This window comes from Microtus oregoni, unplaced genomic scaffold (genome assembly GCF_018167655.1).
Source record: "Microtus oregoni isolate MIOR12 unplaced genomic scaffold, Mior012 000020F_ref0000438, whole genome shotgun sequence".
In the NCBI taxonomy this organism is placed as follows: domain Eukaryota; kingdom Metazoa; phylum Chordata; class Mammalia; order Rodentia; family Cricetidae; genus Microtus; species Microtus oregoni.
Window position 1 is genome coordinate 5,772,661 of NW_024543079.1, and position 18,800 is coordinate 5,791,460.

General features: G+C 42.0%; 2 protein-coding genes across 2 annotated transcripts in view; one reads left to right on the forward strand and one right to left on the reverse strand.

Moving 5' to 3' along the window:
• The window catches only part of LOC121460088 (recombining binding protein suppressor of hairless-like protein), a 197,603-nt gene that overhangs the window by 160,290 nt on the left and 18,513 nt on the right, over positions 1-18,800 (reverse strand). The gene's annotated exons all lie outside the window — the stretch shown is intronic.
• On the forward strand, positions 16,687-17,063 carry LOC121460094 (WAP four-disulfide core domain protein 15B-like). Its single transcript, XM_041670238.1, has 2 exons — positions 16,687-16,771; positions 16,906-17,063. The coding sequence occupies exons 1-2, from the start codon at positions 16,687-16,689 to the stop codon at positions 17,061-17,063; spliced, it is 243 nt and encodes an 80-aa protein (XP_041526172.1).

The window sequence follows — 18,800 nt, forward strand, 5'->3', positions numbered from 1 at the left end:
GCCATTGTCCTTGGCGTCTCATCAGCCCTCATTGTTCGCCATGTTCAGAGAGTCCGGTTTTATCCCATGCTTTTTCGGTCACAGTCCAGCTGGCCTTGGTGAGCTCCCAGTAGATCAGCTCCACTGTCTCAGTGGGTGGGTGCACGCCTCGTGGTCCCGACTTCTTTGCTCATGTTCTCCCTCCTTCTGCTCCTCATTGGGACCTTGGGAGCTCAGTCCAGTGCTCCAGTGTGGGTCTCTGTCTCTGTCTCCATCCATCACCAGATGAAGGTTCTATGATGATATGCAAGATATTCGTCAGTATTGCTCTCGGAAAGGGTCATTTCAGGTTCCCAATCCTCAGCTACACAAGGAACTAACTGGGAACCTCATGTTGGGCACTTGGGAGCCCCTCTAGGGTCAAATCTCTTGCTCACCCTAAAGTGGTTCCCTTAACTAAGAATTGTGGTTCCGTGCTCCCCTATCCACCTTTCCTTTATCCCAATTCTCCTGATTCCCCAAGTCCCCCCTCCTTCCCTTCTACCTTTTCTCTCCCCATCTCCCCTTACCCCCATCCCACCCCACCCCCAAGATCCTAATTTTCTCCCCGGCAATTGGGTCTACTTCCCTTAGCCAAGAGGATAACTATATGTTTTTCCTTGGGTTCACCTTCTTACTTAGCTTCTTTAGGTTCACCTATTGTAGACTCCGTGGCCCTAATTTATGGCTAGAAACCAATTATGAGCGAGTACATCCCATGTTCATCTTTTTGGGTCTGGGACACCTCACTCAGGATAGTGTTTTCTATTTCCATCCATTTGCCTGCAAAATTCGAGAAGTCATTGTTTTTTACCGCAGCGTAGTACTCTAGTGTGTATGTATTCCATACTTTCTTCATCCATTCTTCCATTGAAGGGCATCTAGGTTGTTTCCAGGTTCTGGCTATTACAAATAATACTGCTATGAACATAGTTGAACAAATGCTTTTGTCATATGATAGAGCATCTCTTGGGTATATTCCCAGGAGTGGTATTGCTGGGTCCAGGGGTAAGTTGATCCCGAATTTCCTGAGAAACCGAAACACTGACTTCCACAGTGGTTGCACAAGATGGCATTCCCACCAGCAATGGATGAGGGTACCCGTTCCTCCACAGCCTCTCCAGCAAAGGTTATCCTTGGTGTTTTTGACTTTAGCCATTCTGACAGGTGTAAGATGATATCTCAAAGTTGTTTTGATTTGCATTTCCCTGATTGCTAAGGAAGTTGAGCACGACTTTAAGTGTCTTTTGGCCATTTGAACTTCCTCTGCTGAGAATTCTCTGTTCAGTTCAGTGCCCCATTTTTTAATTGGGTTAATTAGCATTTTAAAGTCTAGTTTCTTGAGTTCTCTATATATTTTGGAGATCAGACCTTTGTCTGTTGTGGGGTTGGTGAAGATCTTCTCCCAATCAGTAGGTTGCCTTTGTGTCTTATTGACTATGTCCTTTGCTTTACAGAAGCTTCTCAGTTTAAGTAGGTCCCATTTATTCAATGTTGCCCTTAATGTCTGTGCTTCTGGGGTTATACATAGGAAGCGATCTCCTGTGCCCAGCTCCTGTAGGGTACTTCCCACTTTCTCTTCTATCAGGTTCAGTGTGTTCGGGCTGATATTGAGGTCTTTAATCCATTTGGACTTGAGTTTTGTGCACGGTGATAGATAAGGGTCTATTTTCATTCTTCTACAAGATGACATCCAGTTGTGCCAGCACCATTTGTTGAAGATGCTTTCTTTCTTCCATTTTATACTTTTAGCTCCTTTATCGAAAATCAGGTGTTCATAGGTTTGTGGGATAAAATCCGGGTCTTCTATACGATTCCATTGGTCGACTTCTCTGTTTTTATGCCAGTACCACACTGTTTTCATTACTGTAGCTCTGTAATAGAGTTTGAAGTCAGGGATGGTAATGCCTCCAGAAGATCCTTTATTGTATAGGATTGTTTTGGCTATCCTGGGTTTTTTGTTTTTCCATATAAAGTTGATTATTGTCCTCTCCAGATCTGTGAAGAATTTTGATGGGATCTTGATGGGGATTGCATTGAATCTATAAATAGCCTTTGGTAGAATTGCCATTTTTACTATGTTGATCCTCCCAATCCAAGAGCAAGGGAGGTCCATCCATTTTTTGGTATCCTCTTCAATTTCTTTCTTCAATGCCTTAAAGTTCTTGTCAAATAGATCTTTCACTTCCTTGGTTAGATGTACCCCAAGATATTTTATGCTGTTTTTGGCTATTGTGAATGGTGAAGCTTCTCTGATTTCCCTCTCTGCTTCCATATCCTTTGTGTATAAGAGGGCGACTGATTTTTTGGAGTTGATCTTGTATCCTGCCACATTACTAAAGCTGTTGATCAGCTGTAGGAGTTCTTTGGTGGAGTTTTTGGGGTCGCTTATGTACACTATCATATCATCTGCAAATAACGAAAGTTTAACTTCTTCCTTTCCAATTCGAATCCCCTTGATTCCATTATGTTGTCTTATTGCTATTGCTAGAACTTCAAGCACTATATTGAAGAGGTATGGGGAGAGTGGACAGCCTTGTCGTGTTCCTGAGTTAAGTGGGATGGCTTTGAGTTTCTCTCCGTTTAATTTGATGTTAGCTGTCGGCTTGCTGTATATAGCTTTTATTATATTTAGGTATGACCCTTGTATCCCTAATCTCTCCAAGACTTTTAACATAAATGGATGTTGAATTTTGTCAAATGCTTTTTCAGCATCTAATGAAATGATCATATGGTTTTTTTCTTTCAGTTTATTTATATGCTGGATTACATTGATAGATTTTCGTATGTTGAACCAGCCCTGCATCTCAGGAATGAAGCCTACTTGATCATAATGGATAATTTTTCGGATGTGTTCTTGGATTCGATTTGCCAGTATTTTGTTGAGGATTTTTGCGTCGATATTCATGAGTGAGATTGGCCTGTAGTTCTCTTTCCTGGTTGAGTCTTTGAGTGGTTTTGGTATCAGAGTAATTGTGGCTTCATAAAAGGAGTTTGGTAATGACCCTTCTGTTTCTATCTTGTGGAATACATTAAGGAGTATAGGTATTAGATCTTCTTGGAAGATCTGGTAGAATTCCGCATTGAAACCATCTGGTCCTGGGCTTTTTTTGGTAGGGAGGTTTTTGATAACCTCTTCTAATTCTTCGCGACTAACAGGTCTATTTAGATTGTTCACCAGGTCCTGATTTAACTTTGGTATATGATATTTATCTAAAAAAGTATCCATTTCCTTTACATTTTCCAATTTTGTGGCATATAGGCTTTTGTAGTAAGATCTAATGATTCTCTGAATTTCCTCTGTGTCTGTGGTTATGTCCCCCTTTTCATTTCTGATCTTATTAATTTGCAAATTCTCTCTCTGCCGTTTGATTAGCTTGGATAGTGGTTTGTCAATCTTGTTGATTTTCTCCAGGAACCAGCTTTTTGTTTCATTGATTTTTTGTATTGTTTTCTGTGTTTCTATTTTGTTGATTTCAGCCCTCATTTTGATTATTTCCAGTCTTCTACTCCTCCTAGGTGAGTCTGCTTCTTTTTTTTCTAGAGCTTTCAGGTGGGCTGTTAAGTCTCCACTGTGAGCTTTCTCTGTTTTCTTTAAGTGGGCACTTAGTGCTATGAACTTTCCTCTTAGGACTGCTTTCATAGTGTCCCATAAGTTTGAGTATGTTGTTTCTTTATTTTCATTGAATTCCAGGAAGACTTTAATTTCTTTCTTTATTTCTTCCTTAATCCAGCTATGGTTCAATAGTTGACTGTTCAGTTTCCATGACTTTGTATGCTTTCTGGGGGTAGCATTATTGTTGAATTCTAACTTTAATCCATGGTGATCTGATAAGACACAGGTGGTTACTAATATTTTTTTGTAACTGTGGATGTTTGCTTTGTTACCGACTATGTGGTCGATTTTCGAGAAGGTTCCATGAGCTGCAGAGAAGAAGGTATATTCTTTCCTATTTGGATGGAATGTTCTATAGATGTCTGTTAAGTCCATTTGATTCATTACCTCCACTAATTCTCTTATTTCTCTGTTAGGTTCCTGTCTGATTGACCTGTCCATTGGTGAGAGAGGAGTGTTGAAGTCTCCTACTATTAGTGTGTGCGGTTTGATGGCTGCCTTGAATTTTAGCAATGTTTCTTTTATGTACGTGGGTGCTTTTATATTAGGGGCATAGATGTTCAGGATTGAGACTTCATCCTGATGAACTGTTCCTGTTATGAGTATAAAATGCCCCTCTCCATCTCTTCTGATTGATTTAAGTTTAAAGTCAACTTTGTTAGAGATTAGTATGGCCACACCTGCCTGTTTCTTAGGACCATTTGCTTGATAGGCCTTTTCCCAGCCCTTTACTCTGAGTAGGTGCCTGTCTTTGTGGTTGAGGTGTGTTTCTTGTAAACAGCAGAATGTTGGATCCTGTTTTCTTATCCAATCTCTTAGCCTGTGCCTTTTTATAGGTGAGTTGAGTCCATTGACATTAAGTGATATTAATGACCAGTGGTTGTTAACTCCGGTCATTTTTTTTTAGTCGTAGAGTTTGTGTGTTTCCCTTCTTTGTTTTGTGTTGGTGAAGGGTCTCTAGATGTCTGAGGTATTGTGGTCATTGTTGGACTCCTTGGTTAGTGATTTTCCTTCAATTACTTTCTGTAAGGCTGGATTTGTGGCTGCATATTGTTTAAATTTGTTTTTATCCTGGAAAATTTTATTTTCTCCATTTATAGTGAATGAAAGCTTGGCTGGGTATAGTAATCTGGGCTTGCACCCATGGTCTCTCAGTTTCTGCAGTACATCTAACCAGGACCTTCTGGCTTTCATGGTTTCCATGGAGAAGTCAGGTGTAAGTCTGATAGGTTTACCTTTATAAGTAATTTGGCCTTTTTCCTTTGCAGCTCTTAATATTCTTTCCTTATTTTGTATGCTTTGTGTTTTGATAATTATATGGCGAGGGGATGTTTTTTTTTTTGATCCAGCCTATTCGGTGTTCTGTATGCTTCTTGCACCTTCATAGGAAAATCTTTCCTTAGGTTGGGAAAGTTTTCTTCTATAATTTTATTAAATAGATTTTCTGGACCATTGAGCTGCCCTTCTTCTCCTTCTTCTACTCCTATTATTCTTAGGTTTGGTCTTTTTATTGTGTCCCATATTTCCTGAATGTTTTGTGATGAGAGTTTGTTGGACTTGCTGTTTTCTTTGATCACTGTGTTTATTTTCTCTATGGTATCTTCAGAATCCGAGAGTCTTTCTTCTATCTCTTGTATTCTGCTGGTTATGCTTGTTTCTGTAGTCTCTATTCGTTTACCTAGATTTTCCATGTCCAGACGGCCCTCTGTTTGTGTTTTCTTCTTTGCCTCCATTTCAGTTTTCAGGTCTTGAACTGTTTCCATTATCTGTTTGATTGTTTTTCCTTGGTTTTCTAGGGTATCATTCACTGATTTATTCAATTCTTCAAACTTTCTGTTATATTTCTCATCCATTTCTATAAGGGCGTTTTTTACATGCTGTTTAAGGGTGTCAATCACTTTCATGAAGTCAATCTTTTCTCCTTCCTCTTGATTAAGGGGTTCTTGTCCTCCCGTTGTGAGGTCGCTTGTTTCTGGTAGCTTCATGTTGCTTTTCAGCTTGTTGGGCGAATTCTTGCCTGGACGTCGGCCCATCTCTTCTTCCAAATGCTCCCTATGGATCTTCTTTTACCGGATTAGGTCTCCTTGCCTACCAAACGCTGTCTCTCCCCAATGTTGGCTCTCCCAATGCTGGGTCTCCCCAATGCTGGGTCTCCTGGCGCCGAAAGATCAGGCCTCCGTGCTGGTTGGGCAGCTCGCAGACAAAGCGCCTACCCCGCTTGGTGCAGGCAGGCCACAGAAACAAAGGAACTGCTGCCCCCCGGGAGCCCCGGCTACTCGGACTCAGCGCCCAGATAGGCTGGGCTGGGCGATGCCACGCGCCAAAAGAGGGCAGTGGGGGCGAAGTGGGGAGGGCTCTGGACGGAAGCTGGGTGGGCCAGGAAGAAAGAGGCAGCACCCGGGGAGTAGAGGCCCTGCAGAGAGCCCAAGCAGGACAGGGGGCCAAGAAACCCCCGAGCTCCCCGTCCCAGGCTGGCGCCGTGGGCCAGAAACTCACCCCAATGCTGGGTCTCCTGGCGCCGGAAGATCAGGCCTCCGTGCTGGTTGGGCAGCCCGCAGACAAAGCGCCTACCCCGCTTGGTGCAGGCAGGCCACAGAAACAAAGGAACTGCTGCCCCCCGGGAGCCCCGGCTACTCGGACTCAGCGCCCAGATAGGCTGGGCTGGGCAATGCCACGCGCCAAAAGAGGGCAGTGGGGGTGAAGTGGGGAGGGCTCTGGACGGAAGCTGGGTGGGCCAGGAAGAAAGAGGCAGCAGAGAGCCCAAGCAGGACAGGGGGCCAAGAAACCCCCGAGCTCCCCGTCCCAGGCTGGCGCCGTGGGCCAGAAACTCACCCCAATGCTGGGTCTCCTGGCGCCGAAAGCTGACCAACATTTTAGTCTCTCTTTGGAAAAAGGGCATAGACTCAAGTCTGGCTACTTCCTACAGGCATGGGACGATGTGGGAGAGGGGAGAGCTGAAAGTTGGCAGGTTCACACTCAGCAAGAGGTGTGGCTGGAAAGGCATCCTGTTCACTGTCATCCCGGAGATGCCAGGCATCTGTTTCTTGAGGGAGGTAAGAAGGCAGGTGTCTATGAAATGGGGCTGGCTAGCCATGGGATGAGACACAATAGCAGATGAAACCAGATTTTAGTTCGCAGGTGTCCTTGATTCAGGAGAGCTGGTACCAATGGACTACAGTCCAGCTGCATTGCTGCTTCTAAGTTTCGAAGATAACTCTGGACTGTCCTAGTCTCTGAGCAGCAGCAGAGACTTTTATGCCACCCTTCTTCATCTCTGAAGAGAGGTTTCAGTCACTCTTTGCCTCCATAATAATGTTCCATTGCTTTAACAAGTCTCTTTCCCTCAGAGAGGAAATTTTCTGAGGTCTTAGTTCTCAGGCCCTTTATTTCAACAGCAAATTGAACACCAGGTTGGAAAAATGAGTTCTGTGTCTCAAGAAATAGTATGGATAAACTGTCAAACATTGAGTCAGTGTTCTTGGACTGGCTCCAAAGTAACCAGGACTCACTAAGGTCTGGAAATTTGCATAGTGAGTCCATCAATAAGCTAGGATCACCAACAATAACCATGATCTTCCTTCCCTTCTCAAACTGCAGCATGATGGTATTAAGAAAGTCAGAAACACAGATTCAGGAACTTCAATTCTTCTATGGAGTCATCAACAGTTGTGATGTCCTTAGGGCTGGCATCCTTCTGCTGTATACATCAAACCAGACATTCCAGAAGCTATTGTGTTTCACCATCCTCCTACGAAAAAGCACAGACATGTCCTCGACGACATATTAATATAAGATGAGGTCCTTTCCATAATCCAGTGCAAGGGTCTTTCCACTTTGCTTTAGCAAAGGTCACCCTGGTGCCGTCCTGCCAAAATCTGTCCATAGCAGACTGCTCACGGGCATCCATATTCAAGAGATTTAGAGTAAAAAGGCATCAGATGCAACAAATTCAGTATCTCCTCTCTACCTCCCTGAAATTGGTTCCTAGTTTACACTTTTGAGAGTAAAGTTAATTGGGCAAGCCTCTGTCCTGTCTCTACCACGGAAACTCCATTAGGAAAGTGACTCATAACCTTGATTTCTCCTTCAAAATAATTACTCCCAGAGTAACAAGAATCCCTTGCATAGTGGTGTTACTTCTCCCCAATAATAATCCTACAGTACTTTCAGTAAAGGCCCATAAACTCCAGCGGGGGAGAGCCTGATCCCCATTTCAGGAGTTAAAACTGTGTAGATGGAAGAGCTCAGATCGAGCCCTGCACTGCCTGTGGTTGCTCTGCAAAGTTCCTGAATGGATTTTCTTGTGGGGGAACAGACTGCTGGATAGTTCATAGATTTGCCTTGGGGCCTGAGGCAGCCCCTCTTTTCATTTCCTAGCAAGGGGTTTCCTTCATCATCTCCCTTTGACCTGCACTCATTAGTTCAATGTTTTCCTCTCCTGCATCTCTGGCACAATCCTGGTTGCCCCGGGCTTACTCTCCTATTGGGACATTGCTTGATATTATGTCCCATAAGGCTACACAAAAACCATCTTCCAGGAGGCCCTGTAGCTCTCCTTCTCTCTGGGCCTTGACTTCTTTGTTGGGGGGAGAACATCATCAACTGCATCTCCTTGTGAAGCAGCAGATATAGCCAGTCCCTATGTATATGTGTGGCCAATATCTGAACAGATCCGATATAACCAGAGATGTTACCTTTCTTTCTAAAAGACCTGAAATCAGCTTTAAATATAGCATTAGTATTATCAAAGGCTAGCTGTTTAACATCAAAAAGTCCTGCTTCTCTATCTCCAATTAACCCTGCTTGATGCCTGCATCAGCCTGCAGACAAAGAACTGAAACAATTCATCAGGTCCCTCTTTTAAATGAGACAATTCCCCAGTCTGCTTTTTAGAAGATGGAAGTTTATTCTAGGCCTTTTTGGAAGCTGCATTAATTTGGGCATAAGCTGCTATATCAAAGTCTAACTGTTCATCTGTTTCTGTGTAAGAACCCTTACTTACAAGCATTTTCTTAAAAAATAGGAACTTGTTAGGCCCTATTTCTCTCAGTTGTGACCTGGTATTGTTCTGTAAACTCGGTTTTCCACAACAGGTAGTCCCTTCCTGACAGGCAAACTTCTGCCAACTGCTTCCAATCCCCCAGGGCTAGAGCTTTTAGAGACATATTTTCCAGGAGCAACTGGGTAAAGGGAGCTGTAGGGTCATATTGTGCATAGACTGCTTTTAATTGAGTAGTTTAAATGATATTGGAATATGTGCCCTGACCAGGTTTCCCTGAGCATCTCTTTGCTCTATAACATCTTCCCCTCTGTAAGCAGCCTCTCTAATGCTAGCTTGCAAGGGAGATTCAGTTCAGCTTTTCCTAATACCCTTGATCACAGAAGAAGAATATGGGATAATATGTGTTCTGTTGTTTAAATGCTTTTACATTTCTACCAATAAACAAAAGTTTATCTTAAAATATATATATAAAAAACCCTAAGGTGCTCCCACAAAGCTAGTCTCATAATCTGCCAAGACGCCAACAAAGACTAACGCAAACCAAGAGCCTATCACACAACACCAACATGACAAATGAGAGCAGAACCTCCAATAGCTGTTATTTCTGCCCTATATAACGTAACCCCTTTTGTAATAAACTGAGTTTGCTCACCAACTCCCAGGGTCTGCATCATAGTACACCACATCGACTCAACCCCTGCCCCCGAGGTGGCTGGGCGCAGTTGGGGACAATGGCCACAGCCCCCCACGTACAACATAACAGACATATACACTAGATAATTAATTGATTGACTGATAATTTACAAAGTAATAATTTTTAAAATTATTTTTTAAATATAGCATCTCTAGTGAACTTCTTTCTCTAGGGAAGAAGCAAGTGTGAGCAGTTCCTAACAAGTAAGGAAGTCCGACAACAGCTTCTCAGAGTCCCTGATTCCCACTGTCTTGATTCTCATCAATTTCCCAGGATCCAGCTCTTAAATCCTGAAGGAGGCTGCCCTTACTTTTAGGCTCTAGAAATCTTGCCTCTGCTTCTATATCACAGTCACTAGATGAGAAAGAGGTGACTAGACCTTTGGCTTTAAGATCATATCTAGCAGCAAAGGAAGCTTTTTCAAAAAAAAAATAATATTTATTTATTTATTTATTTATTTTACAACCCAGCCATAGTTTCCCCTCCCTTCTCCTTGAAGTGTGTGCAAGTAGACACAGAATGAGCAATGTATGCAGAATGGAAGACAACCTTCAGGTATTGTTCTCTGATTCCATCTTGGCAGGCCCTCAAGTCTGCACAGCAAGTGCCTTTACCCAGTGAGCCATCTCACGGGCACACATTGTCCTCAGTTTTAGAGCTATGTTAATAGTCTCTTCCACAAATCACAGCTACAAATAATTTTCTCTAGTCAGTTATGTTTTTGACAATTTATTATTTGAACATAGGTTAGTTTACCTATTTATTTTCTGATCTTACTTTTCTTATTGATACCTTTATGATTTCAATCTTTGTAAATAGATTGAACTTTATTGGTGTGTTTGTGTGGCCTCTCTTGGAGACTGTTCCATGGGAACTTGAGAAAAATGTACTAATACATTGTAGTGTTTTCTGTTTAATACTTAATACATGACTCAGTTGTAATTGGTTGGTATGCTATTTAACTTCTGTCTACACTGGTGCCACATCTCATTCCAGACTTCACTCTATAGCCTTCAATTCAGATGTCTGCATCATCGGCTTGGGTCTCTACTGACAGCAGCATGCTACGTACATATTTCAGATACTTACATCTTCTCTATGGGTAAATCCTGGTGCAAGGGTACAGAAGGCTGACATCCAAATTTGACATACAGATGGCGCCAGGGATGCTTCCCTCCTCTGCTCTTCTCCATCCAGGCCCCCAAAGGATTGCCCAATGCTCCTCAAGTCAGGAAGGTCATTACAATATTAATACTCTTATTGTCTCATGGCAGCTGTGGGTTAATCTGTTTTCTCTGATGCCACCTCAGTTCTCTTGTTTCTGTTATTATCCTTTAGCTTGTCTGCTTCTAAGTACTGGATATTTTTGATTACTGATTAACAACCTTTTTGTTCAGCTTCACAAACTCCTTTTAGCCTTTCTTGAAAAACAGGTCTTGAGGAGACAACCTCCTTCAGTTTTTATTTCTGCACAGGTGTTTCATCTCTTTCATTTACTGAGGATAGGTCTGTGGGGTGAGTATTTTTGATTGGCATGTTTCTCCCTTTGGAAACATTAAGTATCTCATCCTGTCCAGAACAATGCCTCTGGGAAGTCGCCTACCACTCCCACTGGAATTTCCTTCAATGCTGACTCCTCTGTTCTCTCACTGCCTTCATATCCTCTCTGTCTTTGATCTTTAGAATTTTGATCAGAATAATTCATGGTGTAAAATAACCCTGATAGAAGAAATTTGATCTCCTGGACGTTTTTATCTTTCCTCGGCTTTGCAAAGTCTCCTGGTCTAGTTTCCTCAAAAGATTTTTTAAAAAAGAAATGATTTTCTCTGCTCTCTCCTGAATACCGCTGACACAAACATTTGCCCTTTCATGTTGTCTGGGGAAGCATTCCTCTTCTTTTTGGCTCTTTCTTCCACGGTGACTGTATTTTCAAGCAACCTGTCTGTGAATTCAAAGACTGTTTGGATTGATCAGTTCTAACAATGCTCACAGTAGCACAAGATCATTCCACATTTTCTAACTTTGGTAATTCTCTATGGATTTTAAAGCATTACTTTAGTCACTCTGCTAAATTTCTCCAATAAATTTCAGTATTATTTCTCTTAATTTTCTTGAAGTTCATTTCAATTCTTCTAAATTGAAAATGATTTTCAATTGCTGTGGAGTCAATACTGTCCATATATTTACATTCAGTCTCTGGAATTTTATCTTCTCCAGTAGGCAATGCCATGTTTCCCTGAGTGTTATTGATCTTTACCCTACACCCACACCTTGAATGGAAGAAGTATGCATTCCAGTCTTTATATTCTAGCAGTATCTGAGATTGTCTTTCAGTAGGAAGTTTGTCCAACAGTTCCCTGCAGACTATGAGAAATGATTCCTATGTTTGTGACTACTGCAGCCACTGTGGTCCTGGGGATACCCTCAGGCCATGACTGACATAGGTAGCTCATCCTAAGGGGAGAAAGGAAGTAATCCCATGAGCTTCGAACTTGATTTAGCAGCATATTGGAATTCTGTGGCTCTCAAGACTGACACTGACAGCTGCTGTCATGCAGCTGTGATACAAGCTGGTACTCAGGCAGGAAGTACATGCGTCCATCTATCATTGAGGCAGAGGCTAACACCATATGAATCACCCAGGAGACAGATGTATGAGTCTGTGCCTGGTGCTAGTTTTTAATGTTGTACATACAGTATAAGAGTCTGAGATGGAATTATTTGAATACAGTCTCCTCATTCCCAGTTTGTTGTCTATGTATTTTATACTAATGAGAATGGGAGAAGGGTATAAATGCAAAACTGTCCCTTCTACCTCCATGATGGATTATCTCTCACTATTAACAAGTTTCATTTTGTCTTCCCCATGCAAGTATGTTATTGTACTTTCTCATAGTCATCTCTCATTGCCAACCTCAATGGTTCTGTCTCTTCCCGCATCCGCTTTTATGTCTTGTGTATTTTTTAAACTTTGATTCCACATGACCTGTCTTGAAGCTCACATTCTTTCTTCTGCTTGATAAATTTTCCTACTGATGCTCTCTGTCAAAAGAAAACACTGTCTTTGTCTTTTTGAGTCTGGCTTGAGCTCTGCAGGTCCCATCCCATCCCTGACAGCAGCAGCAGGGACAGAGACAGCTCCACACTGCCACCTCCAACAGCTGAGGAGTCCCTTCTGTGTTTGGCGGACCTTGACTCAGGTGAAACTGAACCCTTGTCTTGACACAGAACAGAATTCCAGTATAAGCCAGTATGAAGCAGAGTTGGGGTTTGTTAAAAGACATTTTTTTTTTCAAGGGGCTGAAGAGCTATGCTCGTGGTTAAAGGTACTTACTGCTCTTGCAGAGGACCCAGGTTTGATTTCCAGCACCAACATAGTGTCTCACCACCATCTGTAACTCAAGTTCCAGGGGGTTCAATGCCTCCCTCATTCTCCTTGAGCACTACATGTACATGATGTAATCCACACACTAGGCTAAAGCACTTACACATAAAATAAAATAAAAATTTCAAGGACATTTTAGCATAGGTTTTAAGGGTTAGGAGAAAGAACATCACTCAGAAAGGAAGCCCCGCCCAATGGTATGAGAAGGGCTCTTCAAGAGTCCTTTCAGTAGCATGCACATTTTTGGAGGGTTTTGAGGTCACAGCTTTCAAAGAGGTTCCATGGAATCATAGGGTGATTGCTCAGTGTAACTGACAGGATTACAACATTGCACAGAGACAATGGACTTTAGGACAGCTTTATTGTGAGTAAACTCAACAGTCTTGTGAGGATCCCAGAAACTATTCAGGAATAAAGCCATTCCTAAATATAGGTTACAAGCGCTTGGGCCTTAAGCATGGTTCGGTTCATTACTATTTTAGCATAAAATATATTTGCATGAAAGGATCATTGCCTCTGCACTGGCAAACTTCCCAGAAATGTTATAAATTATGCTAAGATTCTTGATCTTCAGTTGATAACAGGCCTCATTCAACTCCAGTGAGGTGTCCCATAATTCTCATCTTCCCATTCTGCCTCACTTTTCTGCAAATGATATAATCCCATTCTTCTTTGAAGTGTGACTAAAACCTGCCATACATCTGTCCGTAGACCCCAAGGCTGACTCCATATTCTGGCTATTCTGAATGGCTCATCAATAAACAACACACAGGTGTCTGTGGTGTGCTGACTCAGACTGCTTAGAGTAAACATCGGAAGGAGTATGGTTGGTGGTACAGCTGGACTGCAAGATAGTCCCATTTTTAGCTTTTGAGGAAATGCATCACTGTTGACTGAGATTTCTGTCCTGCCTGGTCCTTTTATCAGCTAAGCATTCTCATCTTGCTTCCTCTGCGTCTGGGTTACAACTACAGACTCAACCTTTCCTCTTCCCAGAATTCTCCTGTTCTCATCCCCATGCCTAGTAGCCCATCTATACTACTCCCTGTCTGGCTACTGGCCAATCAGTGTTTTATTAAAGCAATACAAATGACAAATCTTTACAGGATACAAGATCATTGTCCCACAGCACAGCACCCATTCCCACAGTGTCTGGTTTCATTTTTATTACTACCAGCAGTGCACGAGGAATCCTTCTTCATCTATACACCCTCACTAAGGAAATCCTAGTCCTTATTTTCTTGAGGATAGGTCTAAAGGGCTTCTTATGTTTAACTTATTCTACTTCTCTCTATACTCTGGATATTAATCCCCTGACAGACGTGTAGCTGGCAAAGTCTTCCTCCCATTCTGTAGGCTGTCTTGCCTCCCTGTGAACTGCTCCCTCTGTGCCTATTTGCCAACGCTTGCTGTAACTTCCTGAGCTATTAAGTCCTTTCCAGAGAGTGCCTGCCTGTATATCCAGCTTGAGGGGTCTCCCCTGCCCCGAGTTTCCAAGTCTTACTGCAGTTACATTCAGTCATGGATGAGCTAGCATAGTTTTCTTGGATCTTTCCTTAGCATGCATGTAGGTGTAGACAGAAGCATGACATGTGAGAACCAACAAATACATGACATACACGTACATGTCTAGGCAATTATCCCGATATTCAAAAAATTCAGGGTATCTCATCCTCACTCTACCCTCTTGGCACCATTTGGGCTTACTGCCTGAAGCACCTGAGGTGAAAGATGGATTCCCAGAATAGTACCACCTTCACAGACCCAAAACTGAGTCAAGGGAACTGAAGATGTGTTCAGATGGAAGCGCTGTTTTTAAGAGCTGCTGAGCAGTTAAAATAATGACCACGTCTGGGAGTCGGAGCTTTGAGGGAAGGAGGAGAAAATCCTCCCCTAGAGAGGCTGCACGTTCCCTGTATTCATAACTACCATGGAGCCAGATACTGCTTTCAGTTCTTGGTTTGCATTTGGTGGTGTGACAGGTGGTACACAGCTGTGGAGGTCAGGGGACAATTTTGCAATGCTCTTCCACACTGTGTGTTCTGGGGCTTCCTTCTCAGACCACGAGGGTTGGCCACTCTGCCCAGACTTTAAAAGTGACCATAACTGGTAAAATGACAAGCAAACTGCTACAAAGCTTCTTTGCTTGGTGAGATTCACATTCTTTTGTTTTCTTGTGTCTTTGCAAAGCTTTAGTTCAACCCCACACTTCCAAAATGGTGTTTGTTTTCCCCTCAGGTGGGTTGTCAGGATTCTCAGAGTGATGGTGAAGGAATAGCTCCCAAATCTCTAATCCTAAAGTACAGTTTTGTATTTGGGGTTGTTGCAGAAACCATCAAAGTAAATCATTGAATTATGAACCTGTGTCATACACAGATTTTTCACATATTCTACAGTTCATAGGGAACTAATCATAATTTCCCAACTTCTCTGTTAACAAGAAATACACCACTAGCTTAATTTAAATGTTTCAACCAACTACACGTTCCTGGAGGGGAGACTATTTGTTCTTAACCCGTCACTATTTTTAAGTATGACAAGATTCACTAGGTAAGTTTTTATTTAGGTTTTTTACATTAATTTAAAACAGCATTACAATGTAGCTTCCTTCCATGTAACATCTTTTTCCATATTTGAGCATCTTAAAGCTGCAGGGAATAATAGACTTTTTAAAAATGAGCTCTTCTGGGCCAGAGTGGCATTTTAACATTTTGGTACATTAAACCAACTAAAAAGTTTTCTTTAAAATGAAATCTACAAGTCACCAATGTCAAGGTGACCCAGAGACTGAAGACAGCAGCACAAATTACAGTTAAAAAATAAATAGTCGAGAGACGGCTCAGTGGTTGGGAGTTCATCCTGCTCTAGCAGAGGACCTGAACTTGATTCCAAGCATGTATAAAGAGCAGTTCCCAACCACTTATAACTCTAGCTTCTGGAGGATGCAACACCCTCTTTCTGCCTCCCTGGGCACCTGCACTTACATGCTCACACACACACACACACACACACACACACACATGCAGTTAGAAATAAGAAATAAGTAGTTTTCAAAAGATTAGGTTTTGCTTTCACATTAGGTTCTAAGTCTCTTGGACATAGCTATAAGACTGTTTTGTTGTTGTTTTACTTAGTTTTTTATTATTGTTGTTCTTTATACAAAGCTATGTTTTGGTCAGTGCCTACACAGGTAAATTCCCAACTAAACAAATAGCAAACATCTCATATTTTCAACAACTGCGATTTTTACACATTCATGAAGATTTTTTTTAAAAAAGGAAATTAAGAAATTAAATGTTAGTTAATTTTGTGTTCCATGTAAATAGAAATTTTTAATAACTCTAATATATTGCAAAGCTATTCTCCTTAATTTTTATGATGTCATAGTGGTGCTTAAATGTTGATGTGTGCAAAGTAAACTTTCAAAAACATCCTCAATGAAGGTTGCTGGGAGGGCTGAGGTTTCAGTTTCTCTGCAAGTTCAGTAAGAAGGAAAGGTTGGCCATAAAGTCTTATGTACTAAATAAATACATATTTATTTATGTATTTTTAATGCATGAGTGCTCTGTCAGCATGTACATCTGCACACCAAACTGTATCAGATCCCATTATAGATAATTGTGAGCGTGGTTGCTGGAAATTGAACTCAGGACCTCTGGAAGAACAAACAGCCACTGCTCTTAACCACGGAGCCATCGCTCCAGGGATTGGTAAATCCTGATGCACAGTCCAGAAAAAGTATTTTACTCTTATTGGTTCCTGGTGGCCTGCAGGAAGCAGGACTGACAAAAAGGCCAACTTTGTGATACCCTGAGAAAAGGACGGTCCACTCGGGCACTAGAACATTGGATCAGGGTGCTAATTCTGCTGTCCTACTCTGTGAACCACAGGTCCTTCTGATGGCAGTCCTTCCATGAATCTAACATAAACATCCCTGGCCTCCACGTCCACCTGCACGGCTTTCTTGGGAGATGAAGCCACTTAGCCTCTCTCTACTCGCAGTGACCATCCTTCTTTGCTGTAATATGACTCAGCCTATATTCAGGAGGAACAGGGGTAAGGCACCGTGATCCTGGGTCTGCTTGGGTAGGAAAGCCTTTCCTCTGAGGAACCCGTGGAGACATTGATGCCTGAAGCATGATTCACAGCTCACTGGCTCCTGAGACTCACCTTGTGGTATTCTTCTACAGCTTTAATCAAATCCGGGTACTGCCCAGAGTTTCATCTTTCCTGCCCTTTTGTCCTCCTGCCCCTATGCAAGCGTGATATAGGCTGCAAGGAAGCCAAAAAGTGTTGCTTCTACTACTGTCAGAAGCGCTGTACAGATCCATGGAATGCTTTGAATTAGGTGAGCAACCCCGGACGTGTTATTCTTGATGCTCCTTCTAGAACCCATGTGGAGTTCATTGCCTTGTAGGCAACTGCAAACTGTCTCTACCTCTAGATAGTGTGGCAATCAGAGCATCTGAATTAATTAAGATTGTCTAGAGATTTCCCCCTTCCTCAGAAAATATGCTACCATTGCACTGGTGGGTGTCACCCTTTCCAACATACTAAGAACATCTGAATAAGATTACCCCTAAGTTCCTCAACTACCACTGAATGTTTCTTATGTTCAGTTTTCCCTTCTCATAGCTTATAGCAATAAAGCATTCCCACTAAACCTTAAATTATGAAGGGATTATGAAATTATAATTTCCTACTTGACTTGCTGTGTAGAGCCGTTCATGGTCTGCCCCTAGCTCCCTGACAGCACATCTCAGTGTTCTGGAAAGAGAACACGTGGTAAGAGTCAGGTCATGGTGACCAGCTGACCCAGAACCATGTCCCCAGCACAGTTTGCATCTCATCTTATCTCTGTTCTTTCTAGACAAAAATGAGAAGACGCATTTGGTACAGTCTCAGTCTAGGATAGTTGGCCTCCAGTTCTTCCTCGGTCCTCACAAGCCCTTCCAAGAGTTAAGCATTTGTTAATGAACACAAAACAAAGGAATAAAGAGTTGTGTATTTGTCTATTTTCCAGTACAATTAAGAATCAAAACTACCTTAGGCTGGGATTTTAGAAACCAGAAAGATTTACAACACAGCATTGCAAGATATACTTGAAAGAATGTACACAAAACGGAAAGGAAGTTCCACTCTGAAGAATATAGGAAAAATTTATTTCATGAGAGGAATAGGTGAATTCTTATATACTCTCCATTGATGTGACAAAACGCATAACTATAAAGAAAGAAGGGTATGTCTGGGGTCATGGTTTGACAATGCTACCCATCACAGTGAGAATGGTACAGGGGAACCTGATATCTGACAAATCAGACTTTAAAACAAAAATTGGTCAAAAGAGATAAGTCATCCAAATTCAAAGTCAAAAAGAAACTGCAGAGTTAAACTATACAGTAGGTCAAATAGACTTAATTTGGATGTCTATAGGATATTCCACCCAATGGACTTTGTTCTCAGCAGAATTATCTAAAACAGGCTACATTATAGGTCACAAAACAAACTTAATAAATAAAAAGTAATCAAAACAATTTCTTGTATATTATCAGTGAAACTATGTTGGAGGAGGCCAATTGTTGGTTCCCACTGCCTGGTGGCTTAGACTCGAAAATAATCACACAGAAACTGTATTAATTCAATCACTGTTTGGCCCATTATCTCTAGCTTCTTGTTTGCTAACTCTTACATCTTTTTTTTTTTCGAGACAGGGTTTCTCTATAGCTTTGGAGCCTGTCCTGGCACTAGCTCTTGTAGACCAGGCTGGCCTCGAACTCAAAGAGATCCGCCTGCCTCTGCCTCCCGAGTGCTGGGATTAAAGGCGTGCGCCACCACCGCCCGGCAAACTATTACATCTTAATTTAACTCATTTCTATTATTCTATGTATCACCACATGGCTGTGGCTTACCACACATGGCTTCTTTCCAACTCCTCCTTCTTTCTCCCAGCATTAAGTTTAGTTTTCCCTGCCTACCTAAGTTCTGCCCTGCTATAAATCCAAAGCAGTTTCTTTATTCATTAATAAACACAGAGGGAAATCCCACATCAAAACTAGAAGTCAAGAGCAAGAGAAACCATACTTGG

What these genes read in the sequence shown, in the direction of transcription:
- LOC121460094 (XM_041670238.1), top strand. Translation starts at nt 16,687, where the DNA reads ATGAAGCCACTTAGCCTCTCTCTACTCGCAGTGACCATCCTTCTTTGC. An exon ending in TATATTCAGGAGGAACAGGG is followed by an intron (nt 16,772 to 16,905) that starts GTAAGGCACCGT and finishes ATTCTTCTACAG; the next exon opens with CTTTAATCAAATCCGGGTAC.